Source organism: Danio rerio, chromosome 14, assembly GCF_052040795.2.
Source record: "Danio rerio strain M-AB ecotype USA chromosome 14, GRCz13ab, whole genome shotgun sequence".
Classification (NCBI taxonomy): Eukaryota; Metazoa; Chordata; class Actinopteri; order Cypriniformes; family Danionidae; genus Danio; species Danio rerio.
Genome location: NC_141034.1, coordinates 30,865,789 through 30,884,347, shown reverse-complemented (window position 1 = coordinate 30,884,347; position 18,559 = coordinate 30,865,789). Strand labels below are relative to the sequence as shown.

Here is an 18,559-nt window from a genome sequence, read left to right as displayed (position 1 = left end):
GTTAAACAAAGACTTGCCTAATTACCCTAATTAAGCCTTTGAATCGCACTTTGAATCTGAATGCTTGTATCTTGAAAAATATTATGTACTGTCATCATAGCAAAGATAAATGATATCAGCTATTAGAAATTAGTTATTAAAACTATTATGTTCAGAAATAAGTTGAAAAAAAAATCTTCTTTCCATTAAACAGAAATTGGGGAGGAAAAGTTGCTAATATTCATGAGGGCTAATAATTTTGACTTCAACTGCATATAAATATATACAGTTATTTTCCACCCTGCAAAAGAATGAGAAATAAATACAACAGAAAAAAAATATGAAACAAACTGTGCTTTAAGCATCTTCACTGCAAAAAAAAAAAAAAAAAAAAAGTAGGTAAGTCCTTCAGTCAAGAGCAGTGAGGGATTTTCTTCTTTTGTTGTTTGATTAATGACAAAAACAAACAGCAGCAGGAATTGTGCGCTGTCACTTTAATGGTTTCTCTTTCACATGTCTTTTAATCCATAACTGATTTGTTTATTACACAAATGAGGGTTAATATGAATAATCACTAAACACCGCGTTTTGACACCTATTTGACACCTATTTGATCATTAAAGCGCTCACGTTAAGATGACTTTAGATGCGACCGCTCTGCTCTGTGTGCGAAGAAGACCGAATGCTGACTGCATGCCTCTGACTGTGTGTGTGCGCCGCACACACAAACAGAAGCATGCGGTCTTTCGCACTTTTAAGAGCAACAAATCTGTACAGCTGGAAAGGGGGCGGTATATGATGTAATAATCGTTTATCTTGATTAATGGTTTTTCATAATCGTTAGAAGCCAAAATCAAAATCGGATTTTTGATTAATTGCACAGCCCTAACATAAGATGCCCCCTGTAATGTGCTAAACAATACTTCTATAAAAACTATGTAAAAAAAGAAATGCACAAATAAACAAAAAATATCAAAAAGCCAAATAGGGAAATATTGACCATAATAAATTGGTACATGGCATAAATCTGTTCTCTAATGTATATTAACAGGGCTTTACATTAACACCCACCAACCCGTCAAAAGCGGGTAGATTTCGGTTGTGGTGGGTTAGACAGCCACTCCCACTAGCCACTTAGGCTAAAACTCGTTTTTAAATTGCCAGTGCTGGCTCGTCGTCACTACAGATTAGACTGTTAGTTTATAAGCCTGGAAACTAAACTAGAGTGATGCCTGTGCACCCACAGTCCTTCAAGGGCTCAAGATTGTTTTTAAGCAGCAGCAGTTGCCGTCGCTTTTCGCTTTACCCATTCTTTGAACAGATTATTAACTGGCCTAACATTAAGCGTGTCTGCAGCATCATCCTTTCATTAACGTGCACAATGTTTTTTTACTCGCTTTCTTTTGCTTGCTGTTATTTTTGTTAATATAGTTTAATAATCATCCTTCACAATAATATTGCTTTAATATGTTGTTGTATGCATAATTAATTGGTTATCTGGGATCTTTAGATGCATGAGAATACATATTTTTTAAATGTCAGTTTTTTTGTTAAATAAAAAGTGTATGTATACAGCAGTATCTTGCTTGTTTTGTCACATTATTTAAATTTTGTGGGTGGGGTTGTGAGATCGTAACTTAAACTAAGGGCCCTGGTCAGTACTACCAAGGTCAGCAATCCGGGGACTGTACCAAGTTTTCCAAGAGACAGAACAAAATGGGAGATGGGTCTAAAATACGAGAGACTCCTATGAAAAAACTGGAGTGTTGGCAGGTATGATATCAACTAGGCATGGGACAATAACCGTTTTCAAGGTATACCGTGGTTGGAAAAGTCTAGGTTTTAAAACCAACAAAATTTTCTGCGATACTGTTCCTAGGGTATATGTAAGATATTTTTTATGTTTTAGTTTTATAGTACAACACTATCTCCAGCAGAAAAGATATCCAAAGATGCCATTTATATTGTAAAGAAATCACTGTCTTTGAAACTAATAAAAATATTAGAAGTCAATGACGTATTTGAATTATTTAGCCTGACATATTTAATGCTCCTATTAATATATTGTGTTCAAAGGGGGAAAAGGTTTTTTCCCAGACATTTAAAAAGAATCTATTTTAGAGCAGTAATCACAATACCATAAAAAACGTGAAACCATGGAATTCTTATCCAGTGTTATCATACCATCACAATCTTTTACTGGCCCATGCCTAATATTAACACAGAATAACAACATTTAAATTGTATAAAATTCCTGATTGAAATGGTCATGGTACTAGTTCCATACAACACATGATTTAAAAGAAATTTCACATTACCAGGAGAATGTCTGAACTTGATCCTCCGAAACTTCCACGTCCTTCCCATGACAACGTTCCCATTGGAGAGCGGCAAGGTGATTTGTCTCCACCCTTGTTTTGTAGTTTTAATCCAACTTTATGTCGGTTTAGAGTCTTCAATAGCTCAGCTGTTTCTTCTGAACTCATGTTGTCAAAGTAAATGGTGGCCCCCACAATTTGGTCACCTGTGACAAAGGGGAGAACATGTAAAATTCTAACTAAACTGTTTACAACAGTGAACTGAATTTTACAACAAAACTACTTTTTGGCCAAGTTAAATTTGAACTGCAAGATCATTAGGACATTAAGATAAAAGCCCAAGACCAAAAAAAGTACAAATCCTGCCAAATGCTGCTCCAAGAACCAGAACATATGAGGAACAGAGAACAAGGTTTTCTCAATTTTATGCAATGCATCAGAATTAGGGCTGGGCGATAAATCCATTTTATCGATTTGATTGAATGAATCGTTTTTCACTCATGCGTCACTCTTCTCTGAGTTCCTTTATTCCCCCCACCGAAAAAGACGTTCAGTACTGTAAATATCAACACGTTCTGTGACAAAACTCACTCAGTGCACTAGTAGTCTACCAGATGCAGTGGCCCAACACAAATAAAAGCAATACAATTTAGGCCATTACCCTAGTGTGTGTAATTAATAAAAACTGATAGAATGCTAAATAAAAATTCATAAAACCACTGAATGTATGTTTATGTTGAAATAAACAGTACAAAATCATAAGAAAATAAATCATCATGAAATGTTCCTTATTTTACAATTATGAGTTTACTTTTACTGTAGCTTTATAAAATGGTTTAAATTGATATTATCATCAGTATTATAGAAGTCTTGTTTGCAGGTTTAAACAGATCTTGTTCAATTTGATCTTTAAATGTCAACTTGCAATGTTCTTGTGGGAAAGCTACTTTACTTTAGCATTTTTGATTTCTTATAATTATTTAATTATTGTATGTTTAACCTAATTATATAGGTTTATAACAAGAAACTAAGTTTTTTTGGGTGACGGAAAAATCTATTTAAATTGACCCTTCACTAAGCCCCGCCCTCCTCAGTTACCGTTGCTACGCCTGTCAAACTTTCGTGTCTGCCACATCTATTACAGTGTGTATGCACCGGTGTCAGACATTTCCAGGGATATTACAGTCAGTTTTGGCGAACAAGTGAGATATCCGTGAAAGCCAGGCAAAAAAATGCTGCAGTATGCATTACAGGGGCATCTTTATGACATAATTGCAACCGATTAGAGAATAATTTAATAAAAATTTAAGCTAGGTTAGCCTAGCCGCCTCCTACGCTAACAGCTAATTCACAGCTGGAGAGGTGAAATTTAAAAATAATCTAATAATGCCTAATTAAACCGTGATTTCTATTTTTTAGCCGAAAAGCCTGATAAACTATTGTTGTGCAATGAAATATAGAGTTACTAACTGACGAGGAAACACACATGAACAATGCTTTTACATAATTCACAGAAAGAGCAGGCAGAAAGGCGAAATTGATGGATTTGTGCCGAATATTGACCCATGTCAATGTACAGTACCTATTACTGTCAGTATGTTTGTGTGCTCTTTATACAGTTTCTATTCTAATTTGCAGTTAAGTGGATGAAATAAATAAATTGAAATGCAAATCAAAGTATAAATAGCAGAAGTGAACAAATAGGTTTTCTTAACCAGCAAATATTAGTATATATAGAAGTATATTGATTGCAAGTGCTTAGTTTGTGATCACATCTCTGTTTTGTTATGTTGATATGTAATTTTTGTAGCTTGAAACAGATGGAAATATGATCACTATAAGTATGACTATTATGACGAAGGCTTAAACGAAGCAGTGCTCATAATATCGAGTGAAAAAAAATCTGGGAAAAATAACCTGCTTTGTATTTTTGTAGGAAACAGTTTAGATCTGTTTAGGGTAAGAGGTGTGCGAGTTGTTGCCGTTGGTCTATCACTGCTCAATCCATATGAACAACGCTTTGGCCTGTTTCCCTCGCTTAAAAGCTTGACAGAGCCCCTGCGCATAGCTACGGTTGCTAAGCCACGATTGGTGGGTGGCGGTTTTTGGATGTGGCTTAGCGAAGGGTCAATTGTAAATAGATTATATTTGTGAAAGAATCTAAAGACATATTGCACAGCCCTAGTCAGAAAGTGTAGATTTACTTTGGGTTAATACCTTCATGAACTTTTCCAGTGTGAGCAGCAGGTGACTCATCTTTCACCTCTTTGACAAAAATCTCTCCTTGGCCTTTCTGTTCAATGGTGAGCCCATGCTTATCAGCGCCCATCCACTGTGGGAAAAGTACTTCCCTTGTGTCCTGGTCATCATCCATCTTTAAAAAAAAAAAAAGTGTATTAAATAAATGAGGAAAAACAATATAATACAACTAAACAATTTAAAATAAATACCAATAGTGTTTAAAGCAGTGCTTACTTTGTTTTGGGGACAGATAATGCTTGCAGAGAGTGGCTATAGCTATTAACATCACAACACATGTATGCAGAATGAACAGTTACCTTTGAATGTGTTGCTTCTTCACCTGTCCCCTAGTGTGGACCGTGTCAGCCCTTGTTCGTTCCCTAACAGAAATAAGAAAAAAAGAATATTAGTGTCTTCATGTAAATTAGATTTGTGTATAAATAAATAGGTAGATGAGACATTCAAACTTTTTTCATATTTGTAAGTGAGGATTTCTGAATAAAGCGCTGACCACTAGATGGCAATACACTCTTTAACAAAGTAAGTTAACACGTGGTATTAATTTGGGAACTCACAGAAGTTTCACTACATCTTTCTAGCAAGACTACATATGTGTATCATGCTCATATCCAGTATCAATACAAAACCTGCATTCCAAGGTCATTAAATGAATCAACATCAGGTTATTATATATAGATAAACATACCGAAACATCTAAAAATGTTTAAAATGTTCTTAAAATTAATATTGGACATTAAAGGTCTCTGCTTGATGAACATTGCTTAACATGGAGCCAACTCGAGGGCCTGCCATTCCAGCTTTCAACACAAAGTTCTTTGTTTCATAGATATCACCCCCTCACAATCATCCACCCTGCAATTACACAGGACTTCTTGAATAGGAAAACACCTACATTCATACTTCACGAAACATTCTAACACACTAACCTATTCTTATTGAGATTGGGTAATAAGTTAAAGTGTGTAATTAGTTCTAGCATTTTAAAATCAGTATAACCTGAGGTAAAAAAAAAAAAAAAACAACTGAATGCTAAATAAATGAAAGACATATTATTGTAGCAAAACTTAAGTCAATTTAACCTATGGCCTTCTTTTCTAAAATGTATATGAAGTAGTATTATGTTGCGATGATAGGTCAGAATAATATATTCCATTGGGGCATATAATCTAATTGAGATCTATGAGATTTATGCACAAGTATAGACATACAGATGAAAAAGAATGCACCATAAAGGGCAGCGTTTTCCCATTTTATCCTTGGATCATTGCCTGATGCAGTTCAAAAAAATAAGTAAACAAAAATAGCAATAATCTTCAGCTTGTGAATTTAGATGTATGAGAGTTATTCAAGCAATCTTAATGCTTCCTTGATTCAAAAAAGTAAGTATACTCAAAAAATGACCTTAATGCATTACTGAATTAATGTAAACCCTCAAAATAAAAGATGTGAACAACACGACGTGGCAAATTGTGACAGCTGGTACGAAAATATGTGATTATTTTTAAGATGTGATAAAAGAACTGCAAAGAATTTATGGTCAAATAAAATATAATACCTTAATAATTAGTTATTTTTTCAATCTATTTTAAATAGTTTTAGGTTAGCTTGATTTCGTATCTGCCATTCATTGTTCGAGGAGACATAACAGCCCAATAACACGGCACAGTCCACAAAATTGTGGCCCAACTGAATTGTACACCAAACATTTTATTTATGCTAAAGAACTATCGAATGCATTCGAATATTAAAGGGAGAATGGCATCAGCAATAAACACAACGCTATAAAGAAAACAAAACAACGTGTCTTGCAACAACAAATAAACAATTTACCTGAAAGTAGTTTCTTATTTAAAAAGTTATATTCTATTTGATTGTCACCATGCATCCCAAACTCTAAATGCTTCAAATAAGAACTTGTGGTTATTTGCACAAGCATATCGCACAATATTTAGAATTTCAGAAATATCAAGTCTCTGCATGTAATTTCAGCAAATTAATTTGCAAAGGCCACAGAGGGAAAAAGGCTAGACACAAAATGTGGAAAAGGTGAAACCAAAGCCTGCAACAAGCTAAAAGCAGAATTTATGAAAAGAGAAAAGGAAAACGTGCTGTACAGTGCTGTATGCTCAAGAACTTCCACATAAGTTAAACAAAAGGTTGTTGTTTTTTTATTCCTTGCACATATGTGTTCTGCCTCTTAACATGATGCCACACCCTGCACTCTCTATCAACAATCCTGCACTACCAATGCATGCTTGTCAAGTTACTTCACCGTGTGTTAAAACTATATGATCTGCAGTACTATTTACACAACAGTTGTTCTCACAGTTCTAACACATTCCTCACAGTGCGCCTCCAGACAAGCAAACTCTGAGAGTGGGAGGGTAGGAGAGGAGAAAAACATGTTTGTTTGTAATTTTCTTCGTCTATTTTTTCACTTTTATCTCAATTCTGCATGAAACAGAAGTTGTTATCTTTTATCCACCTAACATATTTGAGTGAAATTGCTTTCTCAAATTAATGATTTAATCTAAATTCACGCTATCAGGAATTGATGTATTCTTTTTGGCTTAGTAACTTTATTTATGGGGTTGCCACAGCTGAATGATCCGCCAACTTATCCAGCATATGTTACGCAGCGGATGCCCTTCCAGCTGCAACCCAGTACTGAGTAACACCCATACACTCACATTCACACATATACACTGCGGCCAGTTCAGTTTATTTAATTCACCTATAGCGCATGTCTTTGGACGGTGGGGGAAATCGGAGCACCCAGAGGAAAACCATGCGAACACGAGGAGAACATGGAAACTCTACACAGAAATGCCAGCTGACTCAGCCGAGGCTCGAACCAGTGACCTCCTTGCTCTGAGGTGACACTGCTAACCACTGAACGGTTTGCTTATTATTTGCATACGACATTTATAATAAATACTACATGATTCCATAAACAATAAAAGCAGTTCATATTTTGACATTGTGATTTTAACCATGTGAAATCAACACAAAACCTCTAAGTGTAACAAATTTACTTTTTTTCTATGGATAGGTTATAAATCCATTGGCTTTAACAATAATATGAACAGAGTCACTATGACAGAATTATTTAGAGGGTAAATGCTTAAAGCAACTGGCTCTTTTCCAAATATCTCCTATGATCCATGTAAGCAGGCACTTCATTTTGCCTTCAGTGATTGAGCAATCATAAGACGCATAGGATAGAACACATCATTGTCCACCTTTTAGACACATCAACCTTTGAGGTCTAGCAATGGCGGGTAACAGTGCAGCATCTGAAAGATTCAAACAAAACTAGCAGAAAGGAAACCCCCAGTTATTTTAAAGTACTGACTGACAACTACCAGATTGGCTCATAAATCTTAGGTGACATAACATATTTCCAGCAATTCCTACTCAAAGACAAGCAAAGTAGGTAAGACCATTTCTGCATTTATTCAGTCCACTACTGAGCAACTGATTGACAAAAGCTTCATCCTAGAAGCTATTGCTCCCTTAACTAAGTCTTTTTATGCATTTTGTTCATACATTTACAGGAAAGCAAAAGCAAAAATAAAGGTTTGTTTGTGAGCAGACGCAAAGTGTTTTTAAATTGACATTGCAATTATATTACAGTGTTTTAATAATTTTCATGAATCGGAGTGAAGTGAGACCATTTTGAAAGTGTTGTCATTCTCAAAATACCAGATAAATCCTTTTTTCACACCATTGTAACGTAATTGCATCCTTATATATATAATTTTCTATGCATGCTATAGGCTAACCACACCTCCTGGGATATGACTTCACACATCTGACATGCATACTGACAGTTTTTTTCTTCTGTACACCAAGATATAATCATGTTTTCAGCAATCTTTCCAGTATCTTTGCAAAACTTGTGATAAATCATTGAAAAAAAAGGGGATTTGATATGCTGTGGCTCTGAGAACATGCAGCTTTAATCAGCCGGTCTGACAACACTAAAAGACAATGTGACCTTGTCACAATAAAAGGTGACAAAGTTGTACAAACCTGAGAAAGGAGTCGGGGGGGATGGGGGGGTCTGTTGTCAAGACAAAAATGGGGTAAATCTCAACTACTAAAGGCAGACTATGTAGTTTTTGCCGCTATGGGCATGTATTAATTAACAAACAAAGGCATAGTTTGTTGCTGTCGTGGCTGACTGTGTAATCATGAAAGTAGAAATTATGTACATGGATGAGTTAATTATTCAAGACTTATAATCATAGTATGAAGCAAAATAAGACTAAAAGTCGTTGAAGCAAGATGAGAATGCTAAAGCAATTCCTGATAAGTAATGAGTGCAGTGCGGTTTTGAAAACAGCAAAGATTTTAATATACCATAGTTGACCACTTTTAGATCTTCTGCCCACGATCATGTGAAGCATTGGTTTTATACTAAATACATTTTAAGTTTCTGCTATAATGCTGCTCTGTGAAGTCTAATAAAAGGCACACCATATTTAAGTGTCTTTGTTGTGTCCTTGTTCTCTACAAAATCTAAACAGAAATTGAGGTTATGACATCTTTAGGATGCAACAGGACATGGCCAAAGTCACTAGTAAAATTTGCTAATTTCTATATTTAAATATTTGGGATAAAGGAAGGGCATAAGTCATCAATATACATAAACCGTGCTCTAGTGGTATTTGGATATTTTAATAAAAAAAATTAACATATTGTGCATTTATTGTATAGGCATCGCTTTAGTGCCACTTATGAAATCATGTTAGAATTAGATGCACTTTTAATTTACCATTAACATTCCTTACAGACTGTTCAATGAAAATAACTGTACATCAACTCATCAACTTGTACTAATGCTCAAACTCTCTGGTAACTATAGAAAGAAAGATAGAGATAGATATCAGTATTTTCATTATTAAAAAACTAAATATAAAATGTTTTTTTTTCAGTAGAAAAGGAAAAATCTCAAATGTTAATGCATTAATGTTGAAAGCTCTCGATCAAAGAGGGTTTAAAAGACATGGTTTCGAGCCCTTAAGCTAGTCTTGTCAGGCAGAACTTATTTCCCTTTTCCTTCAAAAATGCAGCCCCACCCTAGTTTGTTTTATACTTTGGTTTGCCCTAAGAGGGCGACAGTGACTGAAACAGTAACAATATGAGAACACAAAATGGGGAGTTATCCTTTGCCCAAACCAAACACAGAAGCTTACACATGCCTGCACAAGCTTAAACATCTCTTCTAGACATTTCTGTTGATTAATAGTCAGACTAGTTTTCATAAACTCTGAAACACAATTAGCTTTGTTTGTGTTTAAATTTGAAGTTTGATAAGTAGCTATTGTTAAATACATTTACCAGCATCACTCCCTTAAAGTAAACTCATCTTCACGTGGTTGAAAATCCACCCTGCAATCTGAACACTAGGAAACTGTTTGAACTGCAGACTAAAGTCAAATGTCACTTTAAGATGTTATTGTTTTATTCATGGGAATTTCAGCCATCCTAAAATGAAAAATGTAACAAAAGCAAGTTAAAATTCCACATTTAGACATAAGCCCTAAGTAGTTTAATGACTGTAAATTAAAAACATGAAATATTGCAAGCCATTCATTGTTATGTCAATGCCATGAAACTTGAGAAGCAAAACAAAGATCATGTAAGTTTCTCTCACAGTAAAAGCAGACATGAGCAAATCCTCATTTGATCTCCTAAAAACCCCATAACTCACATTCTTTGGCCAAAGATACTCAAAGCTAAACTATGCTGTCAAGTTGCTTATTTAATATTACACATTCCAAATTGTGAATCTTTATTCTTCACTCTAATCTTAGACAGGTAAAAAGTCCATTTCTTTATTTAATTAAAACGTTCAGATGGGCAGTTCATGTGGGAAACCTTTTCTCTGTCATGTAGTTCAATATTTGCTCTGCTCTACATTTGCTCAATAATGCACCTTTCTAGCTGACTAAAACTGATAAGTGTCAATTGTTCAAAAGACCAAGTCAAGTGACTTATTTTCAAATACCAAATCAAATACTCCCTTGACTGAGCGAGGCATCGCCGAGAGAAATGACTGAGCTTGTGTATCTATGCAAGTGCCATCAACTGTCTCTGAATCTTTAAATTGTTAAATTGTCCTTCAAGCTTCATGGTCTTTGAAGCTGTCCTGTGGCTTCTCGTCCAATTTAGCATCCCCTTTTGATAATTTCTGCATGGAGGAGGCCAAGGACAAAGAGATATCTGTTTTAAGTTTTCCAGTCAAGGCCAGAGAAATGTTAGGAATTTGTTTCATTTCATAAATGTCTTCCAGGCCTTTAAGGCAAGGGTGCATGACAAGACAAGCATGTTTGCTTCTGTGAACACTTTGCCAAAGATATATTAAAAGTGGTTTCAGTGATGCTAACATCATTTAAAAAATGACTGAAGATCACATATATGGTTACATGAAATGTAGAGGTTTTCCCTACAGCAGAAAAGAAAAAAAATTGCTTCATGTAACACTAGCACTGCAAACAAATGCCGGAATCAGCACAGACAGGTACATGCTTGCGGGGACCTGCCCTGATATCACTGTTTCCCGGTACTATTCCACTGTTATTCACAAAAAAACAACAACTTCAAAAAAGTGCTCATTTAAACTCACCCCAAGAAAACGGTAATAATCTTATAATCAAAGAAGATCTCTGTTTCCTTTGAAATAAAGTTTGCACTAAGGGGGAAAATAAAGTCATCTGATTAGAAGTTTGCTTAATAGATCTTAAATATGACCTATTTTGAAGGGGCAGCTTTGTTTGTGAGTTTGTGGGGGGTCAAATGAGTAAGAACCTCGCCAGCTCTAAATGTCTATATGGAAACAATTGCTAGAACCTCTCACTACCCTGTTGTTTCATTAGCATGGTTATTTCTGAGCTGGGACTGAAATAGGCTCTCTGTGATAAAGGCCAGTCTGGACTATGCTGTCACACTGTTTGCAAAGAACAACATTTGGCAGAGCAGCTGTGTACACTCAAACGAGTGACATCTACGAGCCCCAGTACTTAGTTGTATCAAGTTTGCTGTCACCTCGCTATAGGTGGAGCTATCAGGACAAAAATGTTTGTTAAAAAACAAGCTCGGTAATAATTAGTAACTAACTTTCTGCACATATGGGGTTAAAGAATGCCACTTAGCATTAAAAAACTTAGCAAACGTTCAATTGAAGGAAAAAAAAAACTTATATATAGTTTGTATTGTCGTGCATGAGAAAGACTGGTACTAGAACTAAACACAACCATAATCACAGGTCTAGGATGTGTCAGACGACACCACAATGCTTCCAGAGGTCGTTTGGCAACAACTGTGCAAATCTAAAAGGAGCACAGTTTATGGCACAACACAGTCGACAAACTCTGCAAATCCAAAGTAGGAGGCACGCCCTTCGTACAATAAGAAAGAAACTACATGCACACCATCTCTCAGCCCGCACAGTGAGCTGTGAGCCCCACCCAGGCCTCCAGTCATAGCATTCCTTGATAGAGCCGTCAGGCCAACTGGAAGAGAGCCCAGCCTCTCCTGCAGTGACTAACTCCATAGCAATGTCCTACTCTCTACCCAACTCACCCAGTGGGTCTGAGCTGGGTACAAAAACAGGGTACTCTTTTATGGTTTCTACTTACTAACACCCATTGGAGGAAGGAAAATTAATTCTTTACATTATTATCATTATTAAGGAAGGAAGACAATTTGCGCATTTATAAAGACTAACAGAAGCCCCTCATAACATTAACGCACAGCCGTAAAGATGCCATAAAAATAATTGTTTTTTTTGTTTTTTTTCAAAATTCTTACTGCCTCAGAGTCAATGGGAGAAATTGCACAACTATAAATCTAAATTTAAAAAGGTTCAGCAATGTTCAGGCTTAGATAAATGATATATTTTCGGGCAAACAACCAGACCACTAATTATAGAAAAGCCACTGTAAGTGTTTAATGCCACACTGTTTCCATTAAAGTGTTGTAATGTTTAATAAGAAGCACACGCACGCACACAGCGAGCATTACACAATGCAACGACATAAATTGTGGCCTTTGGCTTCGCTTACAGGAGTTGCCTGGTTACTCGCCCCCTAGCAGACACGTTTTTCCAAAGCAAATTACAGGATTGATTTTAATGCGGCAAGTGCAAGTCATATTTCTCCATTAAAGGCTCATCATTCATGTTTTCTTGCAGCAGGCAGACAATTTTAGAGCTGATACATAAAAAGGAATAACTGTTCTTTGGTTAGAAGTTCCACTTTTACTTCCACATGGACACAATTCAAACCCACAAGTGACCAAACTCTCGTGCAAAAGTTGTAGCTTTCTGTCTTTTTGTGGAAGATGACCAATTTAGAGGAACAAATAGAACACATAAAAACTTGTTGTAGACAATTACCTTAAATAACCCTGATCACTGAAAGATTAGAAACATGTTTACATAAACCTTTTAGATACATTAAAGTCTGTCAATCCCTTCATTGAATCATTTTTTTTTTTGTCCATGCGCTTACTTGTTTATCCTGTTAACAAGGCTTTTCAAACCTAGTCAAAGAATATGAGTCAGCAATCAAATACATGGCGCTGATTGATGGCAAGGTGGTTCCCTGTCCAGCTCAGGGTGCATTATATTTCAAACGCCATTAGTCGGCTTTATAGTTCGGTCTATAATGCCACTGCCAAGAGCTTTGTAAAAGTCAACAGGCATGTGGATTTAAATATCCATATAATTCAGATGAAAACTTCTTGCTTCTCTACCTACAATTCAACTAGAAACAAACTCACGTAAACTGCACCTAGAATAACCTAACCTATGCCTGTATCCCTCTGCTGTTGTAAACAAGAAGCTCTGCATAACTACATTACTGGGATGGCGTGAAGTAGCATGAGCTGCATGTCAAATGTTTGGTCTACATCAAGATATAGAATAACTGAATAACCTTAGACACTACTGAACGCACAAAAAAACTATTCAAAACTAATGGTAAATGTTAAAAACGCATCATGTGAGAAATAAGCATACTAATGTGTACTTATTGTAATTAAATGCACAAACTAAAATCAACAATTAGCTTATTATATAAAGCTGCAATGGCAGGTGTGGCAACCAGAAAGTAATTGCAACATGGCATGCAAGTTAGTGCATGCGTTTCACCTTAGTTACAGCATAACCAATAAATAGTGGTTTGTGCATATAAAATACACCATCGCCAAAAGGTCAGAAACAACAGCTATTTTCATAGCCGTTTCTGAAAACACAAGGACTCATACATAATTGAAGCATTAAAGCTCAGCTAAAATGGACATGCAGCCTTGGACACTGAGGCCTTTAAACTATAAACAGACTAATCATTCTGCTGTCATGTGATCCTAAGCCTTAATCAAATGCACATCGTATTTTCTATTTCAAGACAGACAACAAATGTAATCTAGTAATCCAACTGGATTGCAGAAATACAATGAAAGTACAGTCTATTACATATTATCATAGGCAAAACTTGACCCGAAGTCCAAAATTAAAATAATAATTTTAAAAAATAATAATTTAAACAATATAATGTTCAAAAACGTATGCATCATGTTTATTTGCAGAAAAAGTCAAATTATTTATTGTCAGTAACATTTAAATCGAAGTGGTAAACAGGATCATCTGAAACACAAATTATTAAAAGTAGATTACTGGGTAAAAATAAAATGACTGTGTAAAAAATAAATTAGAGATTTTAAGAGCTAAACGAAAACCTCAAGTAAAATTTACAAATATGCCTGTCATTAAGGCATATGTTTGCCAGACCGGGTATTACAACACAACTCTGTCAATATGGAAAAATGATGAAAGAAGAATGCCTGACTCTGACTCAGAGCCATATTGGCAAAGGCATACAGCATTGTCCAACTTTGTGCTAGCGTTACGCCAATATTTCTCAACCATGGAATAATGATAACTCCAGAGTCTGTCTGAACAGAAAGGCATGTACCAAGATAATGCTACAAAGTCTTCAGCTCAGACTTCATATTACAAAACATTTCAAATGATCCCCACATCCTGTAAGGCATTATCTATAAAAACAAGTGCGCTGCCAACTTATCTGTGATGGATAATCATCACAATTTCATGAAGAATTTATTTCTGTCATCCTGTACACTTTTGAAAAACACAAATAATCAAGGAACATAATGCTCAAATGTGAAGCCTGCCACACCTCCCATGGAGTTTTCAACAAGCGTGTAAGGAAACGACAAAGGAAGTGTGCGCAAGTCCAGACTCTTTCCGTTTTCACAGTGGAATAGAGAGTTCTACGAAGCACACTTTAATCTGACCTATCAACACACAGCAGGAGAAAGTTTGCCTCCGTTGTAAACCTCCAGGACAACTGCGCATCAGATAAAGACACAGAGGGCCCCAAACGGTGTTTCTACTCAACATCCAAATCTTTAATCTTCTGAGATAAGCAAGAAACTCCCTGTTCTTTTTTTTATAAACTAAACATTATGAAAGCTTCAAATACAGTCAAGGTTGAGACGCTACTAAACATTACACAACTACTAATAAAGAACATAAAACAGAGAATACAAATGCTGTGCGCATTTAGACTTTCAAAATAAGATATGAATCAGGTGCAGATTTAATACTGTATGGTGTTACAGTATGCTTTATTCTGCTGTGGAGTCATCTGTTCTGACAAAACAGAAGAAAGCTTTGGGTGTGGCAGGAGGAGGGGGATGGGCTCCAAATGTTTCACTGATGAAAAATCTGCTCAGGAACATTTTTATCTTAAATCAGACAAACTGCAAAACAGCCTTTTGTATGTCAACACTCCATGCATATCTCAAATCTGTCAGCACTTATCAACAACTCTCCTCTTAATGTCCTTCTCATTTTCTTTTATCCATTCTATTCATTCTCTTTTTCTGTTATATAACAAACCATCAGTTGTCCTACGGCAAAACGACTCCATAACTAAACTCACGCCTCAGTCGGGTGTGAATAAAACACCTCATTCTTTCTTCTCCATAGCAAGCCTTACTTTCCTCCTCTGTGCTTCAAACCTGGTTTCAATTAGTAAGTCTTTCCAAACCACTACATTCCATTACCCCCTCCTCCCTTCACCCCTCTTACTCACTATACCCACACCCTGGCCAGGGCTCCAGGTTACGAAAATCAAGGCAAACTGGGACAGGCTTCTCAAATAAATCTAAAAATTCACTTTTTATTCTAAAACACAATAAGAATGTTAAAAACGAGCTTAATTTGCACATAAAAAATAAGTATGGATAAAAATATGGAAACATAATTCACCCACAGTGCAGAATATGTGCTGACGTTGTCCAAAAAAATCTTGAGCAATGACCAGATTTGGTATGGGAGGATTATACCCATTTTGAGAGGAAAGTAAAAAAAAAATCTATGCAAGCGTGGCATGAGTTACAGTATGCGCATGAACACTACTGTGCGCAGATGACTTTCTTCACATGTGTATATACATATACGTGTTATTTTACAGTCATGCAACCAAAGTCAGACACAGTTCTTATCCACGTTGCACTCTTTTAACTTGGGTTTATCTTTTTGCATAACATGCAAAAATCCAAATAAAATTTGCGTTAATTATGAATCCTGAGTGATTGAGCAGGTCAAGTTTACGAAACGCTGAACAATGGCGAACTTTAGTAATAATATTGGGATAAACTTTTGTTGGGGGAAAAAACGTGCGCAACAGATGACAATTGCAGAGCAGATACACACCCACACTCCCACCCACCCTTCATGTTCACCCATCCAAAGGATTATAAAGTTGGTAAGACATAGTACATTACCATTAGAACCAAATATATCGCGTTAATAAACAACTAAAGATTTACGAAAGCTCTAGAATATAAAACGATTTGAGAGAAAACTACTCTAAAACGTAAGCGTAAAACGTAAGAAGTTCATAACTCATTAATCTAACCTCATTAGACACACAAACTTACCTGAATCCTTCAACGCCTTTGCTCTGGCATCCTCCGCGGTCCACAGCTTTCTGCCACAGCCCAGAAGTTTTCCACCACGCTTTCTGAACTCAACTTATTCGTGTACTCTCGTTCGTTCTCGAGGCGTGGAACCTCTCTTTATATTTGTCTTGTTTAAGTTACTTTATATCACTTGCTCGCTCTCTTTCTCTCTCTTCTTCTCACTTTCGTGCTGTTTATTTTTCTCTCTTCTCTCAGTGTGCCTGTAACTCCGGGCTATGGAGAATGGCAGAGTTTGGGTTTGGACTGTGGAGTTCTACACTGGAGAAGAAGGCGGGGGTAACGGTGTAACAGGGAGTGGTCCTTTATAATTTTAGTCCAGCCCACCTACTGTTTGATTGGCATGTCAGTTTAACGCAGCTCATGAATGGAAACAGGTTTTATCTAAAAGTTTGAACTCTATTCTTTGGACGACAGTTATTTTAATCATTAGGTTTGTGGAAGTTGGCACAAACTTTATTGAAGCAATTTGTTAAGTGCTTTCAGAGTAATAAATATGATTGCAAAATATGTAGGCTAGGCTGCAATTCCTGGGCAGCAATGGTTAATTAAAAAAGTGAAAGAAAGAAGAAAAGAAGCAGTGTGTTAGATAAAGATAATGAAATAAGTTTTACCACTAGTTTGTTATGTAGATGAATTGAATTGTTCAGACATTATTCTGGAATGCATGGCCTTGCATACTTTTGCCTGGCATAAAGTGTCATATGGCATGATGTTATTTTAGTATAATTGAGAAATAATTGAAGGGTTTTTTTAAATAACATTTGTATTATTTCAGACAAAACAACTTCAAGTTTAAGCTGGAGGGACTATGTCTCTCGGCTGGCCTGTGAACGCCTCGGGATCCCCCCGAGGAGCTGGAGGAAATGTCTGAGGACAGGGAAGTCTGGGGTTCTCTCCTAAGACTGCTGTCCCTCGTCCCGGCCCGGAAAAGTGGACAAAAATTAATAATATGATATAATATAATATAATATAGGGTGACGCAGTGGCGCAGTAGGTAGTGCTGTCGCCTTACAGCAAGAAAGTTGTTAAGTCACTGGTTCGAACCTCTGCTCGGCTCAGTTGGCGTTTCTGTGTGGAGTTTGCATGCTCTCCTCCGGGTGCTCCGGTTTCCCCCACTGTCCAAAGACATGTGGTACAGGTAAATTGAGTAGGCTAAATTGTCAGTAGTGTATAAGTGTGTGTATAAATGAGTGTGTGCATGTTTCCCAGAGATTGTGGCTGGAAGGGCATCCGCTGCGTAAAAACGTGCTGGATAAGTTGGTGGTTCATTCCGCTGTGGCGACCCCGGATTAATAAAAGGACTAAGCCGACAAGAAAATGAATGAATGAATGAATAGAATAGAATAGAATAGAATAGAATATCTGACCCTGGAACAAAACATTAATTTTGCCGTGGTATATTTACATTTACATTTAGTTATTTAGCAGATGCTTTTTTGGCAAAAGTCAAAAACACATTGTATGGGTCAACAATCCAGATTTGTCTTTTACTGCCAATATTCAGTAAAAGTAAAGATATGATTTATAAAGTTTCTACCATAAATACATTCATTCATTAATTTTCTTTTCAGCTCAGTCCCTTTATTAATCTGGGGTGGCCACAGCAGAATGAACCCTAATTCACCTGTACCGCCTGTCTTTAGACTGTGGGGAAAACCAGAACACCCGGAGGAAAACCACGCGAATGCAGGGAGAACATGCAAACACCACACAGAAATGCCAACTGACCCAGCCGAGGCTCGAACCAGCAACCTGCTGTCAGGTGACAGCACTACCTACAGCGCCACCGCGTTGCGTACCGTAAATACATTCATTCATTCATTCTTTTTCTTATCGGCTTAGTCCATTTATTAATCCGGGGTCGCCACAACGGAATGAATTGCCAACTTATCCAGCATGTTTTTACGCAGCGGATGCCCTTCCAGCTGCAACCCATCTCTGGGAAAACCGTAAATGCAATAAGTCTTAATTTTCAAATA

At 36.5% G+C, this 18,559-nt stretch overlaps 1 protein-coding gene across 1 annotated transcript in view; it reads right to left on the bottom strand.

Annotated features, from left to right (window-relative positions):
• The window catches only part of ahnak (AHNAK nucleoprotein), a 37,003-nt gene extending 20,196 nt beyond the window's left edge, over nucleotides 1-16,807 (bottom strand). The window contains exons 1-4 of the mRNA XM_087281532.1: nucleotides 16,539-16,807; nucleotides 4,856-4,918; nucleotides 4,515-4,671; nucleotides 2,298-2,503 (exon numbers count right to left, since the gene is read on the bottom strand). Coding sequence (XP_087137658.1) covers nucleotides 2,298-2,503; nucleotides 4,515-4,671 — 363 coding nt within the window. The 5' untranslated portion in view covers nucleotides 4,856-4,918; nucleotides 16,539-16,807. The remainder of the gene's footprint in view (nucleotides 1-2,297; nucleotides 2,504-4,514; nucleotides 4,672-4,855; nucleotides 4,919-16,538) is intronic.
• Between the last annotated feature and the right edge of the window lie 1,752 nt (nucleotides 16,808-18,559).